At 43.2% G+C, this 24,359-nt stretch overlaps 1 protein-coding gene across 4 annotated transcripts in view; it reads right to left on the reverse strand.

The window, feature by feature from the left end:
- LOC110502559 (attractin-like protein 1) overlaps window positions 1-24,359 on the reverse strand; it is a 349,969-nt gene that overhangs the window by 191,694 nt on the left and 133,916 nt on the right. For 3 of the 4 annotated variants that reach the window (XM_036960140.1, XM_021580677.2, XM_036960141.1), the window contains exons 21-22: window positions 22,834-22,927; window positions 5,504-5,556 (exon numbers count right to left, since the gene is read on the reverse strand). In XM_036960140.1, coding sequence (XP_036816035.1) covers window positions 5,504-5,556; window positions 22,834-22,927 — 147 coding nt within the window. Of the gene's footprint in view, window positions 1-5,503; window positions 5,557-11,524; window positions 11,972-22,833; window positions 22,928-24,359 lie in introns of those variants that run through there. The other variant, XM_036960142.1, reaches the window with a different exon arrangement.

Consider the following 24,359-nt stretch of genomic DNA (forward strand, 5'->3'; position numbering starts at 1 on the left):
GGCCTTCTAGCTGACACTGATCCACTGTGAGGGAAACTCATTACCCACACTAACCTGGTCAGCCACTGACGACCAGCTTCCTCATTAGCATCAGCCATGATTACATTCCAGTGGGAACCCACTGGGCACACACTGGTTGAATCAACGTTGTTTCATTGTAATTTGTCAACGTATTGTGACATGTTTTCAACTCATTTCAACCAGAATTGTAAAAATGTCTACTTAAATACTTGGACTTCAGTAAATGAATCAACTTATGATGAGGTTGAGTAGTGTTTGACATTGTATATGCCATTCCACAGACCACCATACAGTATATTAAATATAGGATGAAAAAGATTTTTAACATTTCTATGTCGAATTTGTCTACGCAATTTCTACATATACATAGTTCTGATGATTATGTTGATATTAGATTGATGTAACTACCTGTTAGTCAGGTTAAGTCAAATAATTTAAGTTTAAGTTTTACCCTAATTTCAATGTTTACAACTCTGGTTGAACAGTACTGGTCACATGAGGGGTTAAATGTGGAAGACACATTTCAGTTGAAGGCATTCAGTTATACAACTGATGAGGTATCCCCCATTCCCTTCATACTTTTTTCAAATCCAATGTATTTTCACGTTGATTGGAAGAATGACCTAGATCAGTTTCCAATGGTAGGTAGTATTAGGCCTACCATTAGTAATTACTAAGTACTATTATTAGTAGTAGAAGTACATATTGAAGCCATAAAGTAGTTGTAGAAGTACTAGTAGTTAGACTAGTACAGTAGCAACATCTCCATTAATAAAATGTAATTCCTCATCATTATTACTCTCACTATCATTATTAGTGTCATTGTGCTAGATTTCTGCCTTGTCACAATTGGTTAAATAATTAGTATGTAATGAACGTGCAAAGTAAACATCAATCCCCTCAAATAGAGGATGTCACACTCAGTTCCCAGAAGGCCGTGTGTGCTACCCTTCAGTCGCCCTGATTCATTAGGCATAATTGGCCCAATTAGTCTCTTTAACCTTCACATCCACATCCCAGCTTAGACATCCGCACATCCTACATGTCCAACAAATCCTACACATCTGCACTGGTAATGCTTCCAGGAAAGGCAGGGATTGACTCACAATAGCTAGCCATTAGCTAAACAGCATGATAAAAGCTTTGAATCTTGATTGGTTATGACATAATTGTAGCACTTAAGTGGGGCTTAACCTTTGAGCCTAAGTTTCTGCGCTCGTGACATAATGGAAAACACTATCAGTCATCAAACATGGCCGACCTTTCAGTCCTCTGAGGTGAACGACAGCTTTGCTGATGACCCTGCCTGTTATGGAGATTTGAAATGCCATGTAGGAGGAAAATCAGTCCCACTTTCTCACAGACCTCAAATAGAGCTCTTATTTGTCCTCCCTGTCCACCGTGAGATCTGAATAGCATGCTAATAGATGATTTACAGCCACTTTTCTATTTGATAGAATAGCGTATGATAAAGGAACACAGGAAACAAATGTATTTCTAATGCGCCATTTAGAGTATTCGTGTGCTTGTTTGGCCATGTTCAAACAGACCTGGCAGATAGCTTGTCCATTTGCTCCCTAATGACTTTGAACCCTCTCAACCGATGCAGGGGAACGATCAGGATATGACATGTTCCTCAGGGGACACAGTCCGTAGCCAAACAGAGATAGGCGGATAGACACCTCTCAGAGTGACCATAGTGATTGGGAGTGATCTCCACAGCCACGTCCTCCACTGCCTCCTGGTAACTGTGGGTACACTGTACAGCGAGGGTGCCACCTAGTGCCCTCCTTACTCAGACATAATGCCAGTCAGCTGAACAGACAATCTGTCATGAGCAACAGAAGACAGTGGGGGCGACAGTGAGTGATGCCGGTGCATGTACTTAACCTTTCTAAAGCTGGTTAGAATCTGATAATACAAATACAGAACAATAGTTGACAGTACCGATTGGTGTTTTTAGATAGAGATTTGTTTTCTATATATCTGGATGTGTTTTGATGTTGTGAAGGGTTGTGTTGTTCTAGAGCTCTGGTTGCTCTTCTTCCTTTAAAGAACTTAAAGGACAGTCCACAGTTTTTTTTATGGTGGGTGTTTTAATAGCTCTGAATATCAACTATTGAAACAAATGTTGAAACTACATGTAGTGTGTGGTATATGTACAGTACATGGTTAGTTTTGAACTAGGTAAATAAAAAACATTGCTTTGACAAAAAATGTTTGCATTTGTTCTGAACAAAGGGATACTTGATGATTTCTTGACCTAAGCAATTCTGACTAATAGCATCAAAGTTAAAACATTTTATTTTTTATTTATTTATTTCACCTTTATTTAACCAGGTTGGCAAGTTGAGAACAAGTTCTCATTTACAATTGCGACCTGGCCAAGATAAAGCAAAGCACTTCGACACATACAACAACACAGAGTTACCCATGGAGTAAAACAAACATACAGTCAATAATACAGTAGAAAAATAAGTCTATATATGATGTGAGAAAATGAGGTGAGAGGGGAGGTAAAGGCAAAAAAAGGCCATGGTGGCGAAGTAAATACAATATAGCAAGTAAAACACTGGAATGGTAGATTTGCAGTGGAAGAATGTGCAAAGTAGAAATAGAAATAATGGGGTGCAAAGGAGCAAAATAAATAAATAAATACAGTAGAGGATGAGGTAGTTGTTTGGGCTAAATTATAGATGGGCTATGTAAGGGTGCAGTAATCTGTGAGCTGCTCTGACAGTTGGTGATTAAAGCTAGTGAGGGAGATAAGTGTTTCCAGTTTCAGAGATGTTTGCAGTTCGTTCCAGTCATTGGCAGCAGAGAACTGGAAGAAGAGGCGGCCAAAGGAAGAATTGGTTTTGGGGGTGACCAGAGAGATAAACCTGATGGAGCACGTGCTACAGGTGGGTGCTGCTATGGTGACCAGCGAGCTGAGATAAGGGGGGACGTTACCGAGCAGGGTCTTGTAGATGACCTGGAGCCAGTGGGTTTGGCGACGAGTATGAAGCGAGGGCCAGCCAACGAGAGCGTACAGGTCGCAGTGGTGGGTAGTATATGGGGCTTTGGTGACAAAACAGATGGCACTGTGATAGACTGCATCCAATTTATTGAGTAGGGTATTGGAGGCTATTTTGTAAATGACATCGCCGAAGTCGAGGACCGGTAGGATGGTCCGTTTTACGAGGGTACATTTGGCAGCATGAGTGAAGGATGCTTTGTTGCAAAATAGGAAGTCAATTCTAGATTTGACTTTGGATTGGAGATGTTTGATGTGAGTCTGGAAGGAGAGTTTACAGTCTAACGAGACACCTAGGTATTTGTAGTTGTCCACATATTCTAAGTCAGAACCGTCCAGAGTAGTGATGCTGGACGGGCGGGCAGGTGCAGGCAGCGATCGGTTGAAGAGCATGCATTTAGTTTTACTTTTATTTAAGAGCAGTTGGAGGCCACGGAAGGAGAGTTGTATGGCATTGAAGCTTGCCTGGAGGGTTGTTAACACAGTGTCCAAAGAAGGGCCAGAAGTATACAGAATGGTGTCGTCTGCGTAAAGGTGGATCAGAGACTCACCAGCAGCAAGAGCGACATCATTCATGTATACAGAGAAGAGAGTCGGCCCAAGAATTGAACCCTGTGGCACCCCCATAGAGACTGCCAGAGGCCCGGACAACAGGCCCTCCGATTTGACACACTGAACTCTATCAGAAAAGTAGTTGGTGAACCAGGCGAGGCAGTCATTTGAGAAACCAAGGCTGTCGAGTCTGCCGATGAGGATATGGTGATTGACAGAGTCGAAAGCCTTGGCCAGGTCAATGAATACGGCTGCACAGTATTGTTTCTTATCGATGGCGAATAAGATATTGTTTAGGACCTTGAGCGTGGCTGAGGTGCACCCATGACCAGCTCTGAAACCAGATTATATAGCGGAGAAGGTGCGTGGGATTCGAAATGGTGGGTAATCTGTTTGTTGACTTTGCTTTCGAAGACCTTAGAAAGGCAGGGTAGGATAGATATAGGTCTGTAGCAGTTTGGGTCAAGAGTGTCTCCCCCTTTGAAAAGGGGGATGACCGCAGCTGCTTTCCAATATTTGGGAATCTCAGACGACACGAAAGAGAGGTTGAACAGGCTAGTAATAGGGGTTGCAACAATTTCGGCAGATCATTTTAGAAAGAAAGGGTCCAGATTGTCTAGCCTGGCTGATTTGTAGGGGTCCAGATTTTGTAGCTCTTTCAGAACATCAGCTGACTGGATTTGGGAGAAGGAGAAATGGGGAAGGCTTGGGCGAGTTGCTGTGGGGGGTACAGTGCGGTTGACCGGGGTAGGGGTAGCCAGGTGGAAAGCATGGCCAGCCATAGAAAAATGCTTATTGAAATTCTCAATTATAGTGGATTTATCGGTGGTGACAGAGTTTCCTATCCTCAGTGCAGTGGGAAGCTGGGAGGAGGTGTTCTTATTCTCCATGGACTTTACTATACCTTTTTTGAGTTTGTGGTACAGGAAACAAATTTCTGCTTGAAAAAAGCTAGCCTTGGCTTTTCTAACTGCCTGTGTATATTGGTTTCTAACTTCCCTGAAAAGTTGCATATCGCGGGGGCTGTTCGATGCTAATGCAGAACACCATAGGATGTTTTTGTGTTGGTTAAGGGCAGTCAGGTCTGGAGAGAACCAAGGGCTATATCTGTTCCTGGTTCTACATTTCTTGAATGGGGCATGCTTATTTAAGATGGTGAGGAAGGCATTTTTTTAAATAACCAGGCATCCTCTACTGCCGGGATGAGGTCAATATCCTTCCAGGATACCCAGGCCAGGTCGATTAGAAAGGCCTGCTTGCTGAAGTGTTTCAGGGAGCGTTTGACAGTGATGAGTGGAGGTCGCTTGAGCGCTGACCCATTACGGATGCAGGCAATGAGGGAGTGATCGCTGAGATCTTGGTTGAAAACAGCAGAGGTGTATTTAGTATTTAATTGACAACCTCTCTCATAGAACTACATTCATGCATGACTACACTCAACAGGATTACTATTGGAAGTGACAGTACTTGAACTTTGTCCAAAACAGCTACCCTTACAACCCTGGTCAGTGGACCAAATTCCACCGGCTGATGCCAGCATCTGTTTTGAGTCAAATATTCCCCCATGTACTTTAACTTGAAAAACGACCAATTTGCTGCAAATGAGTCAAATCAATATGAGGCCAGTGATCTGACACTGACATCTGGAGACAGAAGCCCCTCTAAACCCTGCTACCATCTCCAGCTACAAATCTTTCAAAACAAGTTTTGAGCCAGACAAATCTACAGTCGATTGCTGCCATACTGCCTGGCACAGACTAAAAGCTTCCATCTGCTTAGCCAACTCACTTCGCGGCAAAGGTCAAAGAGATGTGCAGATGTGTGGTATGCTGCAACTGATCAGGACCACGGCAACATCTGGAGGACAAAGATGCAATGGAGACTCAGGTGTGACTGCAGCGGCGGGATACTTACAGTAGCACGTCCCTCTGAGGGGGTTGCCAAGGTAACGGTTCTCGGAGTCGCAACTGCAACAATAAGAGAGAAGGGGGAGAAGAATAGAAGACATAGAACAATGAGCTTAACAAGGTATCTGTCACTTTGCCAAAGCCATCACAGACTGTTAATAACATCATCACTGAGGGTTATTTTGGGCGATTCAGGGAAAAGTGTCCTGAGAGGCTGTTTGTAGAGGTAGTATCAGGGGTGACAGTACTGTGTGCTGCTTCTGGTGCTGTCCTCTCCCTGGATATGATGAGGTGATTTCCCCAGATAGCCCTATCTGACGATACCTCTCTGCTCAGGGGCAGGGGCCTTGTGTCTGTCTGTCTGTGTTCTGAACAGCAGGGGAGTTAGACGTCTACAGACAGCCCAGCTAGAGAACACCTTGAACGCTACTGAAAGACAGAGAGGACAGCTACAGTAGGACTTTACAGAGGCTTGAAAAATACGCTAAACTGAATAAGTGCTATTAAACAATAGTCAGGTGTGTGGATGACTCCATCAACCCTTAATTTGACCCTGTTTGTCAAGACAATCAGGCAGCCTTGACTCAAGTACTAAGACAAGGTCCTCAAAATGCAGGAAGAGAATTGAAAGCAGACTAGACTGAGGGGAGTCAGGAGTACCAGGTGTGAGGGTTGTTGCGGTAGGTGGCATTTGATCATATGGTCTGGTTTACGAAGCAGGGGTCATTACTGCAGTCCAAAGACCCATGTTTATTACCAATACTCAACTTCTACAAAACCCAGGAGGAGACCTTGGAAAGGGCAACCGTGTGGAAAACCGCCACATTGTAAATACATACTCCACTATTTTGACAAGCCTATCGAAACAGATGTGATATATCGTTAAATCTGCCCCTTGATTCAATAAATGGATTCAGAACGTAATTGCTAGGGTTTGCAAGGCTGGTCAGGCAGTGGTTACAGCGAAATAAGGTAGGCAATGCTCACTGTCCTGTGCTTATACATAACAAAACAGATTTCATTCAGTGGCTGGCCAACCCTTGGTATGAGGGTCATAAAGTAGCAGTAATGAATATTTCACAGCCAAGGACGGAGCTTTATCCTTCTGTATTTGTTCTTATAGAGGGCGTTGTAAACAATAACCCCACAAAACAGCTCAAGAAGACTTCAATTCAAACACAAAGGCCGCAGCGGTGTTATCTGGTTTGTACGCCTCAGTCCCTCTATTTGTTGAAGGCCTTGTGAGGATACGAGTTTGGAACCGATTGTATTCCCCTTACACAAGGGCAAGGCAAAAATATTTTCCTCAGTTAATCTTAAGAACATGACAGCAATTTTAAGATGCACCACGGGGACTTTAGAAGGGGCCCCCAGCCTCAATCGCCGTCTCCCCAGAGAACACTAACACTTAACACTCAGCTAGGGCTGGCTGGTTAAGTAGCTTAAGTGGTAATGGTGCCAAGATGGGTGTAGCACACTGGCTTCCTTCCCTAGTCTCTTTTCTGTCTGTTTGGCTGCCTTTCACTCCTACGCTCACAGACTGGGATGACATAGAGAAAAGCACCACTGTCCTTCGGGACCCTTAATCTGCTATTAGGCTGCCACAGTCTCAGCTTTTCCCCAGACAACAGAACACACACACACAGGATGTGTGAAGAGTGTTTGACTCTCTGTGAACCCACAACACGGCTTTGTCTGTGAGCCGTGACAGAGGGCAGAAGGTCTGAAGATTAAAGGTCGCTGTGGGTGTGTGCCATCGCTCCCTGTGTGTGTCTGTGAGTGTGTGTGTGTGTGTGTGTGTGTGTGTGTGTGTGTGTGTGTGTGTGTGTGTGTGTGTGTGTGTGGTTTGTCTGTTCATGCATCAGTTGTTGTCAGTAACAGGAGCAGCATGCTGAGGTAAATGCTAAGATGGGAGATTGGGTCTATTTAAAAAGCCACCTTCCCCCTCTCACTCGCACAAACCCACCTATGCCATGACCCCATTGGGCCACACAGCGTGCAAGGCAGGGTGGCAACAGCCGTGCCAAAATAAACCTCTGAAACTGAGTCTGTTTACTTCGCTCTCCTCTGGGACCAGGGTTCTAGGGGAGCACGGATATAACCTAGGTGTCAGGAGAGGAAGTGGAGACTGTTGAGTTTCAATCTGTCTGTCTGATAGGAAGGAGTCTTTTAATTAGACTCACCACGTAAGAAGAGGTATCTACCTTTGATTTCACACTTTTGCATGCACAGCAACAGTGCAAACACACACACGCACACTTATGAAATTAAATTAATTCAAGCTTTATTAACATAGCACATTTCAGACATGAATGCAATGCAAAATGCTTCATAGGGGGAAAAATGAATAAAAACAATGAAAATAAAAACAGAAACATGAGAGGACAAGTAACAAAAAAATAGCAATAAAAATGTAAACACTAAAAAGCACCCTAAGAAAAAGCATAGTGAAAAGGGTGTGTTTTAAGATCAACAGTTGAAGTTGGAAGTTTACATACACTTAGGTTGGAATCATTAAGACTTGTTTTTTCAACCACTCAACAAATGTCTTGTTAACAAACTATAGTTTTGGCAAGTCGGTTAGGACGTCTACTTTGTGCATGACACAAGTAATTTTTCCAACAATTGTTTACAGATAGATTATTTCACTTATAATTCACTGTATCACAATTCCAGTAGGTCAGAAGTTTACATACACTAAGTTAACTGTGCCTTTAAACAGCTTGGAAAATTCCAGAAAATTATGTCATGGCTTTAGAAGCTTCTGATAGGCTAATTGACATAATTTGAGTCAATTGGAGGTGTACCTGTGGATGTATTTCAAGGCCTATCTTGAAACTCAGTGCCTCTTTGCTTGACATCATGGAAGAATCCAAATAAATCAGCCAAGACCTCAGAAAAGTAAGGAGACGCGTTATGTCTCCTAGAGATGAATGTACTTTGGTGCGAAAAGTGCAAATCAATCCCAGAACAACAGCAAAGGACCTTGTGAAGATGCTGGAGAAAACAGGTACAAAAGTATCTACATCCACAGTAAAACGAGTCCTATATCGACATAACCTGAAAGGCCGCTCAGCAAGGAAGAAGCCACTGCTCCAAAACCCGCCATATAAAAGCCAGACTATGGTTTGAAACTGCACATGGGGAAAAACATCATACTTTTTGGAGAAATGTCCTCTGGTTTGATGAAACAAAAATAGAACTGTTTGGCCATAATGACCATCGTTATGTTTGGAGGAAAAAGGGGGACGCTTGCAAGGCGAAGAACACCATCCCAACCGTGAAGCATTGCATTGCTGCAGGAGCGACTGGTGCACTTCACAAATAGATGGCATCATGCGGGAGAAAAATGATGTGGATAAATTGAAGCAACATTAAGACATCAGTCAGGAAGTTAAATCTTGGTCTCAAATGGGTCTTCCAAATGGACAATGACCCCAAGCATACTTCCAAAGTTGTGGCAAAATGGCTTAAGGACAACAAAGTCAAGCTATTGGAGTGGTCATCACAAAGCCCTGACCTCAAACCCATAGACAATTTGTGGGCAGAACTGAAAAAGCGTGTGCGAGCAAGGAGGCCTACAAACCTGACTCAGTTACACCAGCTCTGTCAGGAGGAATGGGCAAAAATTCTCCCAACGTATTGTGGGAAGCTTGTGGAAGGCTACCCGAAACATTTGACCCAAGTTAACCAATTTAAAGGCAATGCTACCAAATACTAATTGAGTGTATGTAAACTTCTGACCCACTGGGAATGTGATAAAATAAATAAAAGCTTAAATAAATAATTCTCTCTACTATTATTCTGACATTTCACATTCTTAAAATAAAGTGGTGATCCTAACTGACCTAAGATAGGGAATGTTTCCTAGGATTCAATGTCAGGAATTGTGAAAAACTGAGTTTAAATGTATTAGGCTCAGGTGTATATAAACTTCCGACTTCAACTGTATTTTAAATATGTCCACAGTTTTGACCCCCCTCAGGTTCTCTGGCAGGCTATTCCAGGGGCTGGGGGCATAATAACTCAAGGCTGCCTCTCCATGACTCTTAGTCCTAGGCTTTGGGATAGTTAAAAGGCCAGTGCCAGAGGACCTGAGGGACCTACTGGGTACATAACTTAAAAGCATGTCAGACATGTATTAGGATGCACAATCATACAGCTGAATGCACGCACACACACATTCACAGAGTACTCGATCCTAATCAAAACAAACACACAAGAAAAAGATAATTAGCAGAAAAGCGCAAACAAGGACAGACCTTAGCAAAACAGGTTAAGGTGTTACTGTAGGAAGGACTCTGGCCCTCAGGCTGGCTCTATATGGAGACAATCCAGCAGATCCAAAACTGAAGAGATTATCATAGTGTTTTCTGAAATCTGTCATGGCTGCTGTTCTTCTGCCTTTTATTTCCTATTTTCTCCCCGACAGCAACGCTTGGATGCAGCCTGCTTCCCACATGGAGGCAATTTCAACAGGCACTTAACTTGACATTTATTTGCTCAGTGCAAATTTCCCTTGTCCACCACTTAAGGCTCACATCTCCCTCCATCAAACATTGCTCTGCCTCGCTGGTCCATGGGCACGCAGGCAGAAGCTCACAGGAATACACGGTATACTCGCAAATACACACATACTGTATTTGAAAACATTTACATTTTAGTCATTTAGCAGACACTCTTATCCAGAGCGACTTACAAGAGCAATTGGGGTTAAGTGCCTTGCTTAAGGGCACATCGACATATTTTTAACCTAGTTGGCGAGAGGCATCAAACCAGCAACCGTTCTGTTACTGGCCCAACGGTCTTAACCTCTTTGCTATCTGCCACCCCAAAACACACACACACACACACACACAGACACACACACACAGACACACACACACACACACACACACACACAGACCTGAACAGACACACATGAATGAATACAATTTTAAACACTGTAGCACACCAGATTTTGAAAAGCATCAGCTGCGTGACAGGTGTTGAGATAAGTACTAGAATTGGATTTGTTTCTTTCTTGGTTAAATGTGACTCTATGGCCTAGATCTAATGACCCTACAGTAACACCCTAACCCACTGAGCTCACCCCATGACCCTGGCCAGGACTAGCCAGGACTATTCCCCTGCTCAATGTGTTACTGGAAACCAATCAAGCGTCCCACCATGCACCATGTGCCCAGCTCTTGGGCTGTAACAGGCAATCATACATAGGCAATGGTGAAGAGACAACACTTCATACCAGTGTGTTTCTGTCTGCATAACAGTTTGTTTTGTTGTGTGTAAAAAAAAAACAGTAATTTGTTAGCGAGTGGGTCTGCATTGGTCCTTTTTTCTCTCTTTTCATCTTGTAAATGGAAATTCAGGAAGGACACTTCCTTCTACATATATCAGATGTATTGTACCCCAGCTCACTTGTGTGTGTGTGTGCCTGTGTGCATGCTTGTTTGTAGCCTACATAGAGTGGACCAGTGAGCTTGATGTCCACACTGCAGATCTAAGCAGACAAAGGCACCGTGAGACAACTCTAGAGCAAAGGACAAAAGGCCCCCTCAGAGCATGAACAACCCAACCACATTGCCGGCTTTTGGGCGATAAAATAAATGAAAAGCCGATAAATAACTTTGCAGCCGGCCAAATTGTAGCCCCGATTTCGAGCACAATTCTCTTGCTCCTTGCCTCGGCTGAGGATGAGAGAGCAAGAGAGCACTGCATCACAGTGCTAGAGGCAACACTACAGATCCGGGTACGATCCCGGGCTGTGTCGCAGCCGGCCACGACGGGGAGACCCATGTGACGGCGCACAATTTGCTCAGCATCATCCGGGATACGGGAGAGTTTGGCCGGCTGGGATATCCTTGTCCCATCCCGCTCTAGTGACTCCTTGTAGCGGCCGCCAGCTGTATGGTGTTTCCTCTGACACATTGGTGCGGCTGGTTTCCAGGTGAAGCGAGCAGTGTGTCAAGAAGCAGTGTGGCTTGGCAGGGTCGTGTTTCGGAGGATACACGGCTCTCGACCTTCGCCTCTCCCGAGTCCGTACGGGACTTGCAGCAATGGGACAAGACTAACTACCAATTGGACATCATGAAATTGGGGAGAAAAAGGGGTAAAAAATAACCCCCAGAAAAGATGAGGCCTCATTGAAGTAAAATGAAAGTTAGAGAGTATGTCTATACTGAAAAGCCCACAAGAAAGGACTACAGACTGCGACCATTTTGTTTAAGAGGCTAAAACCATGATTTGGTCAAATAGTAAAGTACATTATCCTCATGATTCTTGTAATCAAAGTGTCTTCCTGCCTGCCCCTATGCCTGTTTTGTTGGGGCCTGCTTCTGTGTTGAGCGAGCCACTCTCTCCTTTCCCAATTAAAGAAAATCCTCCGGGAGAGAAAAAAAGCGGCATCCTGGTCAGACTTCGTTGGCGTGCACACCACCCACCGCTTCTGAGTATATTACTCTCCAATGTCCAGTCTCTAGACAACAAGGTGGATGAAATTAGGGCAAGGGTTGAAATTAGGGCAAAGATTGTAACATTCTCTGTTTCACGGAAGCATGGCTCTCTCGGGATATGTTGTCAGAGTCGGTACAGCCACCGGGTTTCTTCATGCGTCAAGCCAACAGACACAAACATCTTTCTGCTAAGAAGAAGGGCAAGGGTGTATGCTTCATGATTAACTATTCATGGTGTAATCATAACAACATACAGGAACTCAAGTCCTTCTGTCCACCTGACCTAGAATTCCTTAATCAAATGCGGACCACATTATCTCCCAAGAGAATTCTCTTTGATTATAGTTACAGCAGCGTATAGCCCCCAAGCAGATACCTTGATGGCCCTCAAGGAAGTTTACTGGACTTTATGTAAACTGGAAACCATATATCCTGAGGCTGAATTTATTGTAGCTGGGGATTTTAACAAAGCTAATTTAAGAACAAGACTACCTAAATTCTGTCAGCACATTGACTGCAGCACTCGTGCGAGTAATACACTGAACCACTGCTTCTCTAACTTCTGCGATGCATACAAGGCCCTCCCCCACCCTCCCTTCGGCAAATCCGACCACGACTCCATTTTGCTCCTACCGTCCTACAGGCTGAAACTCAAACAGGATGTACCCATGACTAGAACCATTCAACGCTGGTCTGACCAATCTGAATCCATGCTTCAAGATTGTTTTGATCACGCGGACTGAGAAATGTTCCGGGAAGCCTCAGAGAATAATATTGATTTATACGCTGACTCTGTGAGTGAGTTTATAAGGAAGTGCATTGGAGATGTTGTACCCACTGTGACTATTAAAACCTACCCTAACCAGAAACTATGGACATATGGTGGCATTCACAAAACTGAAAGCGCGAACCACCGCATTCAACCATGTAAAGATCTCTGGAAATATGCTTGAATATACACAGTGTAGTTATTCTATCCTTAACCTCTCTAGGGTAGGGGGCAGCAATCAGAATTTTGGATGAAAAGCATGCCCAAATTAAACGGCCTGCTACTCGGGCCCAGAAGATATGATATGCATATAACTGGTAGATTTGGATAGAAAACACTCTAAAGGTTCCAAAACTGTTAGAATAGTGTCTGTGAGTATAACAGAACTGATTTAGCAGGCGGAAACCTGAGAAAAATCCAATCAGGAAGTTTTTGTTTTTGTTTTGTAGTTTTCTATTCAAAGCCATTACAGTATCTATTGACTTAGGACTCCATTTGCAGTTCCTATGCCTTCCACTAGATGTCAACCGTCTTTAGAAATTGTTTCAGGCTTGTATTCTTATAAATGAGGGAGTAAGACCAGTCTGAACGAGTGGACCCTAACATGTCGCAGAATTATTTCATGCGCATGTGCATTTCTTGTTTACCATTTATATTGACAACGTTATTGTCCGGTTAAAATATTATAGATCATTTAGGCTAAAAAACAACCTGAGGATTGAATATAAACATCGTTTGACATGTTTCTATGAACTTTACGGATACAATTTGGATTTTTTTGTCTGATTGTTTTGGCTGAGTTTGAGCCTGTGGATTACTGAAGAAACCGCGCTAACAAAACTGAGGTTTTCGGATATAAAGAGACTTCATCGAACAAAAGGAACATTTATTGAGTAAATGAATGTCTTCTGATTGCCACCATATGAAGATCATCAAAGGTAAGGGATTAATTTTATCTCTATTTCTGAGTTTTGTAACGCTTCTGCTTGGCTGGTTACTGTTTGTAATAATTTGTCAACTGGGCTATGTTCTGGGCTAGGTATGTTCTGGGCTAGGTATGCTTTTGCCGAAAAGCATGTAATAAATATGACACTGTGGTTGGTTTAACAAGAAGTTAGGTTTAAAGTAAAATATGTTTTGTTTTCAGAATTTTTATAATGAGCATTTCTGTAATTGAATTTGGCGCTCTGCAACCTCACTGGATGTTGGCCAGATGGGATGCTAGCGTCCCACATACCCTAGAGAGGTTAAGGCAATCAAACAAGTGAAATGCCGGTACAGGGACAAGGTGGAGTTGCAATTCAACGGCTCAGACACGAGACGTAGGTGGCAAGGTCTACAGGCAATTACAGACTACAAAAAGAAAACCAGCCACGTCACGGACACCAAAGTCTTGCTTCCAGACAAACTAAACACCTTCTTTGTCCGCTTTGAGGCTAATATAGTCCCACCGACGCGGCCCGCTACCAAGGACTGTAGCTGGAAAAGGCCAGCATCCTGGAGTCTGCTCTTCACTGTTGGCGTTGAGACTGGTGTTTGCCGGTACTATTTAATTTCTTGGTGACAGGGGCAGTATTGATCAGCTTGGATGAATAAGGTGCCCAGAGTAAACTGCCTGCTACTCTGTCCCAGATGCTAATATATACATAGTATTAGTAGTATTGGATAGAAAACCCTCTGAAGTTTCTAAAACTGTTTGCATGATGTCTGTGAGTATAAGAGAACTCATATGGCAGGCGAAAACCTGAGAAAAATCCAACCAGTAAGTGGGAAATCTGAGGTTTGTAGTTTTTCAACTCTTTGCCATTCCAATATACAGTGTAATTGGGGTCAAATTGCACTTCCTACGGCTTCCACTAGATGTCAACAGTCTTTAGAACTTTGTTTCAGGCTTCTACTATGAAGGGGGAGAGAATGAGAGAAGATTGAGCCAGGTGTCTGGCAGAGTGCCACAGGCTCGTGAGGCGCGGTCATGAGAGATTTAGCGCTCGTTCCTTTGCTTTTCTACAGACAATGGAATTCTCCGGTTGGAACATTATTGAAGATTTATGATAAAAACATCCTAAAGATTGATTCTATACTTAGTTTGACAAGTTTCTACGGCCTGTAATATAAAGTTTTGAATTATTGTCCGACGTTCGGCTGGACCTGAACGTGCGTTTGGATTCGCCCTAACAAAAGAAGCTATTTGGACATAAATGATTAACTTTATCGAACAAATCAAACATTTATGGTGGAACTGGGATTCCTGGGAGTGCATTCTGATGAAGATCATCAAAGGTAAGTGAATATTTATAATGCTATTTCTGACTAATGTTGACTACACAATATGGCGGATATCTTTTTGGCTGCTTTGTTGTCTGAACGCTGTACTCGGATTATTGCATGGTTTGCTTTTTAAGTAACTTTTTTAAAAATCTCACAGCGGTTGCATTAAGGAGAAATATATCTCTAATTCCATGTATAACACTTGTATTTTCATCAACATTTATGATGAGTATTTCTGTAAATTGATGTGGCTCTCTAAACAATCACTGCATGTTTTAGAACTACTGAACATAACGCTCCAATGTGAAATTCGATTTTTTGATAGAAATATGCACTTTAGCGAACAAAACATACATATATTGTGTAACATGAAGTTCTATGAGTGTCATCTGATGAAATATCATCAAAGGTTAGTAATTCATTTTATCTCGATTTGTGACTCCTCTCTTTGGCTGGAAAAATGGCTGTGTTTTTCGGTGACTTGGTGGTGACCTAACATAATTGTTTGTGGTGCTATTGCGGTAAAGCCTATTTGAAATCAGACACTGTGGCTGGATTAACGAGATTTTTATCTTTAAAATGGTGTAGAATACTTGTATGCTTGAGGAATTTTAATTATGAGACTTTAGTTGTTTTGATTTTGGCGACCTGCAATTTCACTGGCTGTTGGCCAGGTGAGACGCTACCGTCCCACATATCCCAGAGAGGTTAATGAAGCTGCCAGTGGAGGACTTGTGAGGTGTCCGTTTCTCAAACTAGACACTCTAATGTACTTGTCCTCTTGCTCAGTTGTGCACTGGGGCCTCCCACTCCTCTTTCTATTCTGGTTATAGCCAGTTTGCGCTGTTCTGTGAAGGGAGTAGTACACAGCATTGTAAGAGATCTTCAGTTTCTTGGCAATTTCTCACATGGAATAGCATTCATTTCTCAGAACAAGAATAGGCTGACGAGTTTCAGAAGAAAGTACTTTGTTTCTGGCCATTTTGAGCATGTAATCAAACCCACAAATGTTTATACTCCAGATACTCAACTAGTCTAAAGAAGGCCAGTTTTATTGCTTCTTCAATAGGAACAATCTGAAATTCCTTTTTGATACTGTCGCAAATCTAACTAAAAAGCAGCATTCCCCAAGAGAGGATGACTTGAGGGAAAGATCATGATCAATAGAAAGCGAATTACGGACTCCTCTTTAAATCTGCGTATTCCTCCAAAGCTCAGTTGTCCTGAGTCGCACAACTCTGCCAGGAACTAGGATTAAGAGAGACACTCAAGTGTTTTAGTACTATATCTCTTGACACAATGATGAACATAATCATGGCCTCTAAACCTTCAAGCTGTATACTGGACCCTATTCCAACTAAACTACTGAAAGAGCTGCTTCCTGTGCTTGGCCCTCCTTGTTGAGCATAATAAACGGCTCTCTATCCACCGGAAGTGTACCAAACTCACTAAAAGTTGCAGTAATAAAGCCTCTCTTGAAAAAGCCAAACCTTGACCCAGAAAATATAAAAAACTATAGGCCTATATCGAATCTTCCATTCCTCTCAAAATGTTTAGCAAAAGCAGTTGCGCAGCAACTCACTGCCTTCCTGAAGACAAACAATGTGTACGAAATGCTTCAGTCTGGTTTTAGACCCCATCATAGCACTGAGACTGCACTTGTGAAGGTGGTAAATTACCTTTTAATGGTGTCAGACCGAGGCTCTGCATCTGTCCTCGTGCTCCTAGACCTTAGTGCTGCTTTTGATACCATCGTTCACCACGTTCTTTTGGAGAGATTGGAAACCCAAATTGGTCTACACGGACAAGTTATGGCCTGGTTTAGAGCTTATCTGTCGGAAAGATATCAGTTTGTCTCTGAATGGTTTGTCCTCTTACAAATCAACTGTAAATTTCGGTATTCCTCAAGGTTCCGTTTTAGGACCACTATTGTTTTCACTATATATTTTACCTCTTGGGGATGTCATTTGAAAACATAATGTTAACTTTCACTGCCATGCGGATGACACACAGCTGTACATTTCGATGAAACATGGTGAATTACCAAAATTGCCCTCGCTAGAAGCCTGTGTTTCAGACATAAGGAAGTGGATGGCTGCAAACGTTCTACTTTTAAACTCGGACAAAACAGACATGCTTGTTCTAGGTCCCAAGAAAAAAAGAGATCTTCTGTTGAATCTGACAATTAATCTTGATGGTTGTACAGTCGTCTCAAATAAAACTGAAGGACATCGGCGTTACTCTGGACCCTAATCTCTCTTTTGACGAACATATCAAGACTGTTTCAAGGACAGCTTTTTTCCATCTACGTAACATTGCAAAAATCTGAAACTTTCTGTCCAAAAATTATGCAGAAAAATGAATCCATGCTTTTGTTACTTCTAGGTTAGACGACTGCAATGCTCTACTTTCTGGCTACCTGGATAAAGCACTAAATAAACTTCAGTTAGTGCTAAATACAACTGCTAGAATCCTGACTAGAACCCCAAAAATGTATCATATTACTCCAGTGCTAGCCTCCCTACACTGGATTCATGTTAAGGTAAGGGCTGATTTCAAGGTTTTACTGCTAACCTACAAAGCTCCTACCTATCTTTCCGATTTGGTCCTGCCATACATACCTACACATACGCTACGGTCACAAGACGCAGGCCTCCTAATTGTCCCTAGAATTTCTAAGCAAACAGCTGGAGGCAGGGCTTTCTCCTATAGAGTTCCATTTTTATGGAATGGTCTGCCTACCCATGTGAGAGACGCAGACTCGGTCTCAAACCTTTAAGTCTTTACTGAAGACTCATCTCTTCAATGGGTCATATGATTGAGTGTAATCTGGCCCAGGAGTGTGAAGGTGAACGGAAAGGCTCTGGAGCAACGAACCGCCCTTGCTGTCTCTCCCTGTCCGGTTCCCCTCTCTCCACTGGGATTCTCTGCCTCTAACCCTATTACAGGGGCTGAGTCACTGGCTTACTGGTGCTCTTCCATGCTGTCCCTGGGAGGGGTGCGTCACTTGAGTGGGTTGAGTCACTGACGTGATCTTTCTGTCTGGGTTGGCGCCCCCCTTGGGTTGTGCCGTGGCGGAGATCTTTGTGGGCTATACTCGGCCTGGTCTCAGGATGGTAAATTGGTGGTTGAATATATCCCTCTAGTGGTGTGGGGGCTGTGCTTTGGCAAAGTGGGTGGGGTTATATCCTTCCTGTTTGGCCCTGTCCGGGGGTATCATTGGATGGGGCCACAGTGTCTCCTGACCCCTCCTGTCTCAGCCTCCAGTATTTATGCTGAAGTAGTTTGTGTCAGGGGGCTAGGGTCAGTTTGTTATATCTGGAGTACTTCTCCTGTTTTATCCGGTGTCCTGTGTGAATTTAAGTATGCTCTCTCTAATTCTCTCTTTCTCTCTTTCTTTCTCTCTCTCGGAGGACCTGAGCCCTAGGACCATGCCTCAGGACTACATGGCATGATGACTCCTTGCTGTCCCCAGTCCACCTGGCCGTGCTGCTGCTCCAGTTTCAACTGTTCTACCTGCAGCTATGGAACCCTGACCTGTTCACCGGACGTGCTACCTGTCCCAGACCTGCTGTTTTCAACTCTCTAGAGACAGCAGGAGCGGTAGAGATACTCTTAATGATCGTCTATGAAAAGCCAACTGACATTTACTCCTGAGGTGCTGACTTGTTGCACCCTCGACAACTACTGTGACTATTTTATTTGACCATGCTGGTCATTTATGAACATTTGAACATCTTGGCCATGTTCTGTTATAATCTCCACCCAGCACAGCCAGAAGAGGACTGGCCACCCCTCATAGCCTTGTTCCTCTCTAGGTTTCTTCCTAGGTTTTGGCCTTTCTAGGGAGTTTATCCTAGCCACCCTGCTTCTACACCTGCATTGCGTTGCTGTTTGGGGTTTTAGGCTGGGTGTCTGTACAGCACTTTGAGATATCAGCTGATGTAAGAAGGGCTATATAAATACATTTGATTTGATTAGAAGTGAACACAGAAGTGATGGTTGCTGATAATGGGCCTCTGTACGCCTATGTAGATATCCATAGAAAATCTGCCGTTTGAACTACAATAGTCATTTACAACATTAACAATGTCTACACTGTATTTCTGATAAATTTGATGTTATTTTAAATGGACAAAAAATAGCTTTTCTTTCAAAAACAAGGACATTTCTAAGTGAACCAAAACTTTTGAACGGTAGTGTCACGCCCTGACCATAGTTTGCGTTGTTTGTTTCTATGTTTTGTTTGGTCAGGGTGTGATATGAGTGGGCATTCTATGTTGTATGTCTAGTTTGTCTGTTTCGATGTGTTTGGCCTGATATGGTTCTCAATCAGAGGCAGGTGTTAGTCGTTGTCTCTGATTGGGAACCATATTTAGGTAGCCTGTTTTGTATTATGGGTTGTGGGTGATTGTTCCTGTTTCCTGTGTTTCATCTTCGTTAATTTTGTCGGTTTATTGTTTTTGTTCGTTGTTAAAGTATTCTATTAAAATGGATAATCATCACGCTGCATTTTGGTCCTCCTCTCTATCTCCAGACGAAGACCGTTACAGGTAGTGTATATGTCTATGTTTATCATACAGTGGACGCCTAAGCCTATGCATGAAATGCCCTGATGCATTTAGTGCTCAAATCTCAAACCGCTGAACCATGAGCTGGACATTTGTTTTAGGAAAGTAAAAAACAATAGGATATGAAGTTTTGCATATGCTACAAATCAAAACAAAAGGAATGGTGTTTTGTCATTTGTTAAAGGATGATTCTAAGCACATGTAAATGTGGCTCATTTGGCCAATATCCTTTGTTTATTGATGGCGTTGACTGCGTGGGTGGACACCCTAATGGGTTACGCACCCAATGCATATGGATGACCGGTAAATTTCTGAAATGTCCAATAGATTTATTTTATCTTCCCAGTCACTTGTCCGGCGCAAAACCTTGATACATACACACCAATAAACACACACATTCTGGACACACTCACACACACACATGTAAAAACACAAACAGGCACACTGATATGGCTGACACATAAATATACATTCACTTTACTTATTATATCTACAAATATTTAACAAATATATATAACTATATAACTTAACAACAGTTGGTCACAAAAACATAAACTCATATACATGCACGCCACAAGCGCACAAACAAAACCACCCACGCACAGACACAGGCATCCTGCTCTTGCTAATGGTTCCTTTATTGCAGCCCGCCAGAGCGTGCACACCTGCTGAAGCAGGGGGATGGGGGCGCTTACCGGCAGCCCAGGGGAAATCGCTCGTTCATAATCAAAATGGCAAATAAATAAATGCCTTCCATTACACACAGCCATTTTGAGAACTCTCAGATAAACAAACTGAGTTTTGACGGCAAAAGCATTTGATTGGAAATTGACATTAAGCAGTCGCGCACAGTGCCGGCAACTGAGAGAACAAATATAAATCAATGCGGGAAGCCAACTGCTCTCACTCACGACACTTCAAGTATGTAAGTGAAGGAAGACTGAAAAATAGGAATTATTTTTCCAAGTTACTGACCGTCCACGTTCACCATTCGCCAACATTCAGAGTTTTGCGGATTAAAAACAGCATTTCTTCCGTGCATGGTTTAATCATTTCACGTTGAATCTCTTTTTCTGTAGCCTAGTTTGATACTGTACAGGTTAACATATTTGAGGAGTCATGAATCTACTGTAAACATCCAATTTGGTTTAGATTGAAAAGGGTGGAAAAACTAGGACTTGGAAGGCTTTCCAATAGATGTTGGAACATTGCTGTGGGGACAATGGCATTAGTGAGGTTGGGCACTAATGTTGGAAGATTAGGCCTGGTTTGCAGTCGGAGTTCCAATTCATCCCAAAGGTGTTCGATCCGGTTGAGGTCAGGGCTCTGTGCAGGCCAGTCAAGTTCTTCCACACCGATCTCAACAAACCATTTCTGTATGGACTCCGCTTTGTGGATGGAGGCATTGTTATGCTGAAACAGGAATGGCCCTTCCCCAAACTGTTGCCACAAAGTTGAAAGCACAGAATCGTCTAGAGTGTCATTGTGTGCTGTAGCATTAAGATTTTCCTTCACTGGAACTAAGGGGCCTAGCCCGAACCATGAAAAACAGCTCCAGACCATTATTACTCCTCCAACAAACTTTACAGTTGGCACCATGCATTTGGGCATGTAGCGTTCTCCTGGCATCCGCCAAACCCAGATTCATCAATCCAGAGAACGCGTTTCCACTGCTCCAGAGTCAAATGGTGGTGAGCTTTACACCTGCAGTCAGGTCAAGACCCTGGTGAGGATGATGAGCACGCAAATGAGCTTCCCTGAGACGATTTCTGACAGTTTGTGCAGAAATTCTTCGGTTGTGCAAACCCAGTTTCACCTGCTGTCCTGGTCGCTCGTCTCAAACCATCCCATAGGTGAAGAAGCTGGATGGGGAGGTCCTGGACTGGTGTGGTTACATGTGGTCTGTGGTTGTGAGGGCGGTTGAACGTACTGCCAAATTCTCTAAAACGACGTTGGAGGCAGCTTATGGTAGAGAAATTCCCATTCAATTATCTGGCAACAGGTCTGGTGGACGTTCCTTCAGTCAGCATGCCAATTGCACGCTCCCTCAACTTGAAACATCTGTGGCATTGTGTTTTGTGACAAAACTGCACATTTTCGAGTTTCCAGTTATTGTCCCCAGCACAAGGTGCACATATGTAATGATCATGCTGTTTAATCAGTTCATTGATATGCCACACCTGTCGGGTGGATGGATTATCTTGGCAAAGGAGAAATGCTCACTAACAGGGATGTAAAAAAAATTGGGGATCTTTTATTTCAGCTCATGAAACGGAACACTTTACATGTTGCATTTATATTTTTGTTCAGTACATTATGACCACTCTGTGGAAATCTGAGACTCTCATGAACACAATGGTGTTCTCCGTTTTGCCATTGGACGCCCTCAAGCCTCACAAGACTCATCTGAAGGTCCCCGGTACCAGTTTTAAAAAATGAATAGAAGTATATATGGAGATAGTTGAATGACTAAAATAAGGGGATAAATACATGTCAAAATACATTTCCTGATCTTTTTTATCTCTCTCAGATATAGGACAGACACTGCAGAACAAAGTTCCTTTAGATTTTTTGGGGGGACTATTTCTATTGGCTAATAGCAGTAATGCCAAATTCAATGTTTCATCCAATTTTGTATATATTGTATATTTTTATACCTTAAAGGGACTTAAAATTCTAAATCAAATAGCTAAATGATTGTTGGTATGACCATCTTAAAACAATTCCATACGTTAGCTTGGAACCAATCCCTCAAAGACATGTGCATGCAAACTCACACACACGCACGTTCACACACACGCACCTTCCAGAGTTGAGTAGGCCTCATTAGAACACCACAGTGCCAGTGGCAGTAGTGCACTCCTCTACTCCCAGATTTATTGATGCAGCATTTTTCACCCTGCCTTTACTGCGCCAGTGAAGGCACTTTGGGGTATTATAGTGCTGCAGAAGGCCAGCCTGGCACTCTGATGGCACAAACACAGTGGGTGCTGTGGCCCCTGTGCCAACCCCCATTACTGGTACTAAAGCCTGGGATTTAAGGCCCTAAACGCAAATTAACATAGAGACAAATTGCTGACACTGTGAGACTCAAAGGGTCAGAGTGAGTACAGCCCCACATCTCATCCACAGCTAGAGACGACCAGGTCAAACAGTAGTAGTGGGATATACCATTAACATGGAAGGAGCTAAAATCATCCTATGTATTGCTGTTGTGGTGGAATGATGCAAAAGGGTTGATAATGAAGTGTGCCAAGACAAAATACATCATACTTACAGCTGGCACTGGTCTCCCTTGATTCCCTTGGTTTGACAGTAACATTTCCCTGTCGACACCTGACATAGATTGGCATGTCCGTTGCACTTGCAAGCTGCCATGATCAAATAAAACAAAAGGGAGGAGAAAGAAAGAGAGGAGAGCAGGGGAGAGAGGAGAAAGAGGAAAACACTGTCAGTCTTCTCACAATGATGCACAACACAAACCTGTGAGTCAAACCTGTGAGTCAAACAGGAGAGTGACAGGGCTGAACATGGGCCTGAGCTCTCGGGCGAATCTGACATCTTCCTAGACTGTTCTGTTTATGTCTAAACACCACTATCTGGTGGCAAAGGGATCAACACTGGTGTCCTCACCTAACCTTAAAATCAGTGACCTTGGGTTAGCCAGAGGGGAGTGACAGTGAGTAACATAATGTGATAGTTGCAGAGGACAAAACAGCATTGAATATAAACATATTGCACACCCAAGAGCAACATTAGGCAGATACAGTTAGAATGTTTACAGCAAGTCAATGTTTAAATCATGACTGTTAGCTTCTGTATATATGCTGACCCGAAACCTTGGGGATAAAATGATCCGTTGAAATTGCATGTGTATGTCAAAAAATGATGGGACTGGGGAGTGTGTTTTATAGTTACTCATTCTGAGTGGTCTGATCGAGAGAATGCACAGGAAATGGATAGAACGCTGTTTCAGAGAAATGAGGTCAAGGTAACCTGGGGCAGAGAGGGCATAATGAGACCAAAATACTCTCAAGCCATTATATGAGTGAGTCTAAGTACATGATTCCATAGAAGGGTCCTTTGGAGGAAGGGCTGTTGACATATACACTACACAAAAGTATGTGGACACCCCTTAAAATGAGTGGATTCGGCTATTTCAGCCACACCCGTTACTGACAGGTGTATAAAATCTAGCACACAGCCATGCAATCTCCATAGACAAACATTGGAAGTAGAATGGCCTTACTGAAGAGCTCAGTTATTTTCAACGTGGCACCGTCATAGGATGCCACTCTTCCAACAAGTCTGTTTGTCAAAATTCTGCCCTGCTAGAGCTGCCCCGTAAGTGCTGTTATTGTGAAGTGGAAATGTCTAGGAGCAACAACGGCTCCACCGCCAAGCGTTAGGACATTCAAGCTCACAGAATGGGACTGTTAGGTACTAAAGTGCGTAGCGTGTAAAAATGATCTGTCCTCGGTTGCAACACTCACTACAGAGTTCCAACCTGCCTTTGGAAGCCATGTCAGCACAATAACTGTTTGTTGGGAGCTTCCTGAGATGGGTTTCCATGGCAGAGAAGCCGCACACAAGCCTAAGATCACTATGCGCAATGCCAAGCATCGGCTGGATTGGTGTAAAGCTCGCCGCCATTGGACTGTGGAGCAATGGGAACGCGTTCTCTGGGGTGATGAATCACGCTTCACCATCTGACAGTCCGATGGACAAATCTGGGTTTGGTGGATGCCAGAAGAACACTACCTGCCCGAATGCATAGTGCCAACTGTAACGTTTGGTGGATGA

This window comes from Oncorhynchus mykiss, chromosome 23 (assembly GCF_013265735.2).
Source record: "Oncorhynchus mykiss isolate Arlee chromosome 23, USDA_OmykA_1.1, whole genome shotgun sequence".
NCBI lineage: Eukaryota > Metazoa > Chordata > Actinopteri > Salmoniformes > Salmonidae > Oncorhynchus > Oncorhynchus mykiss.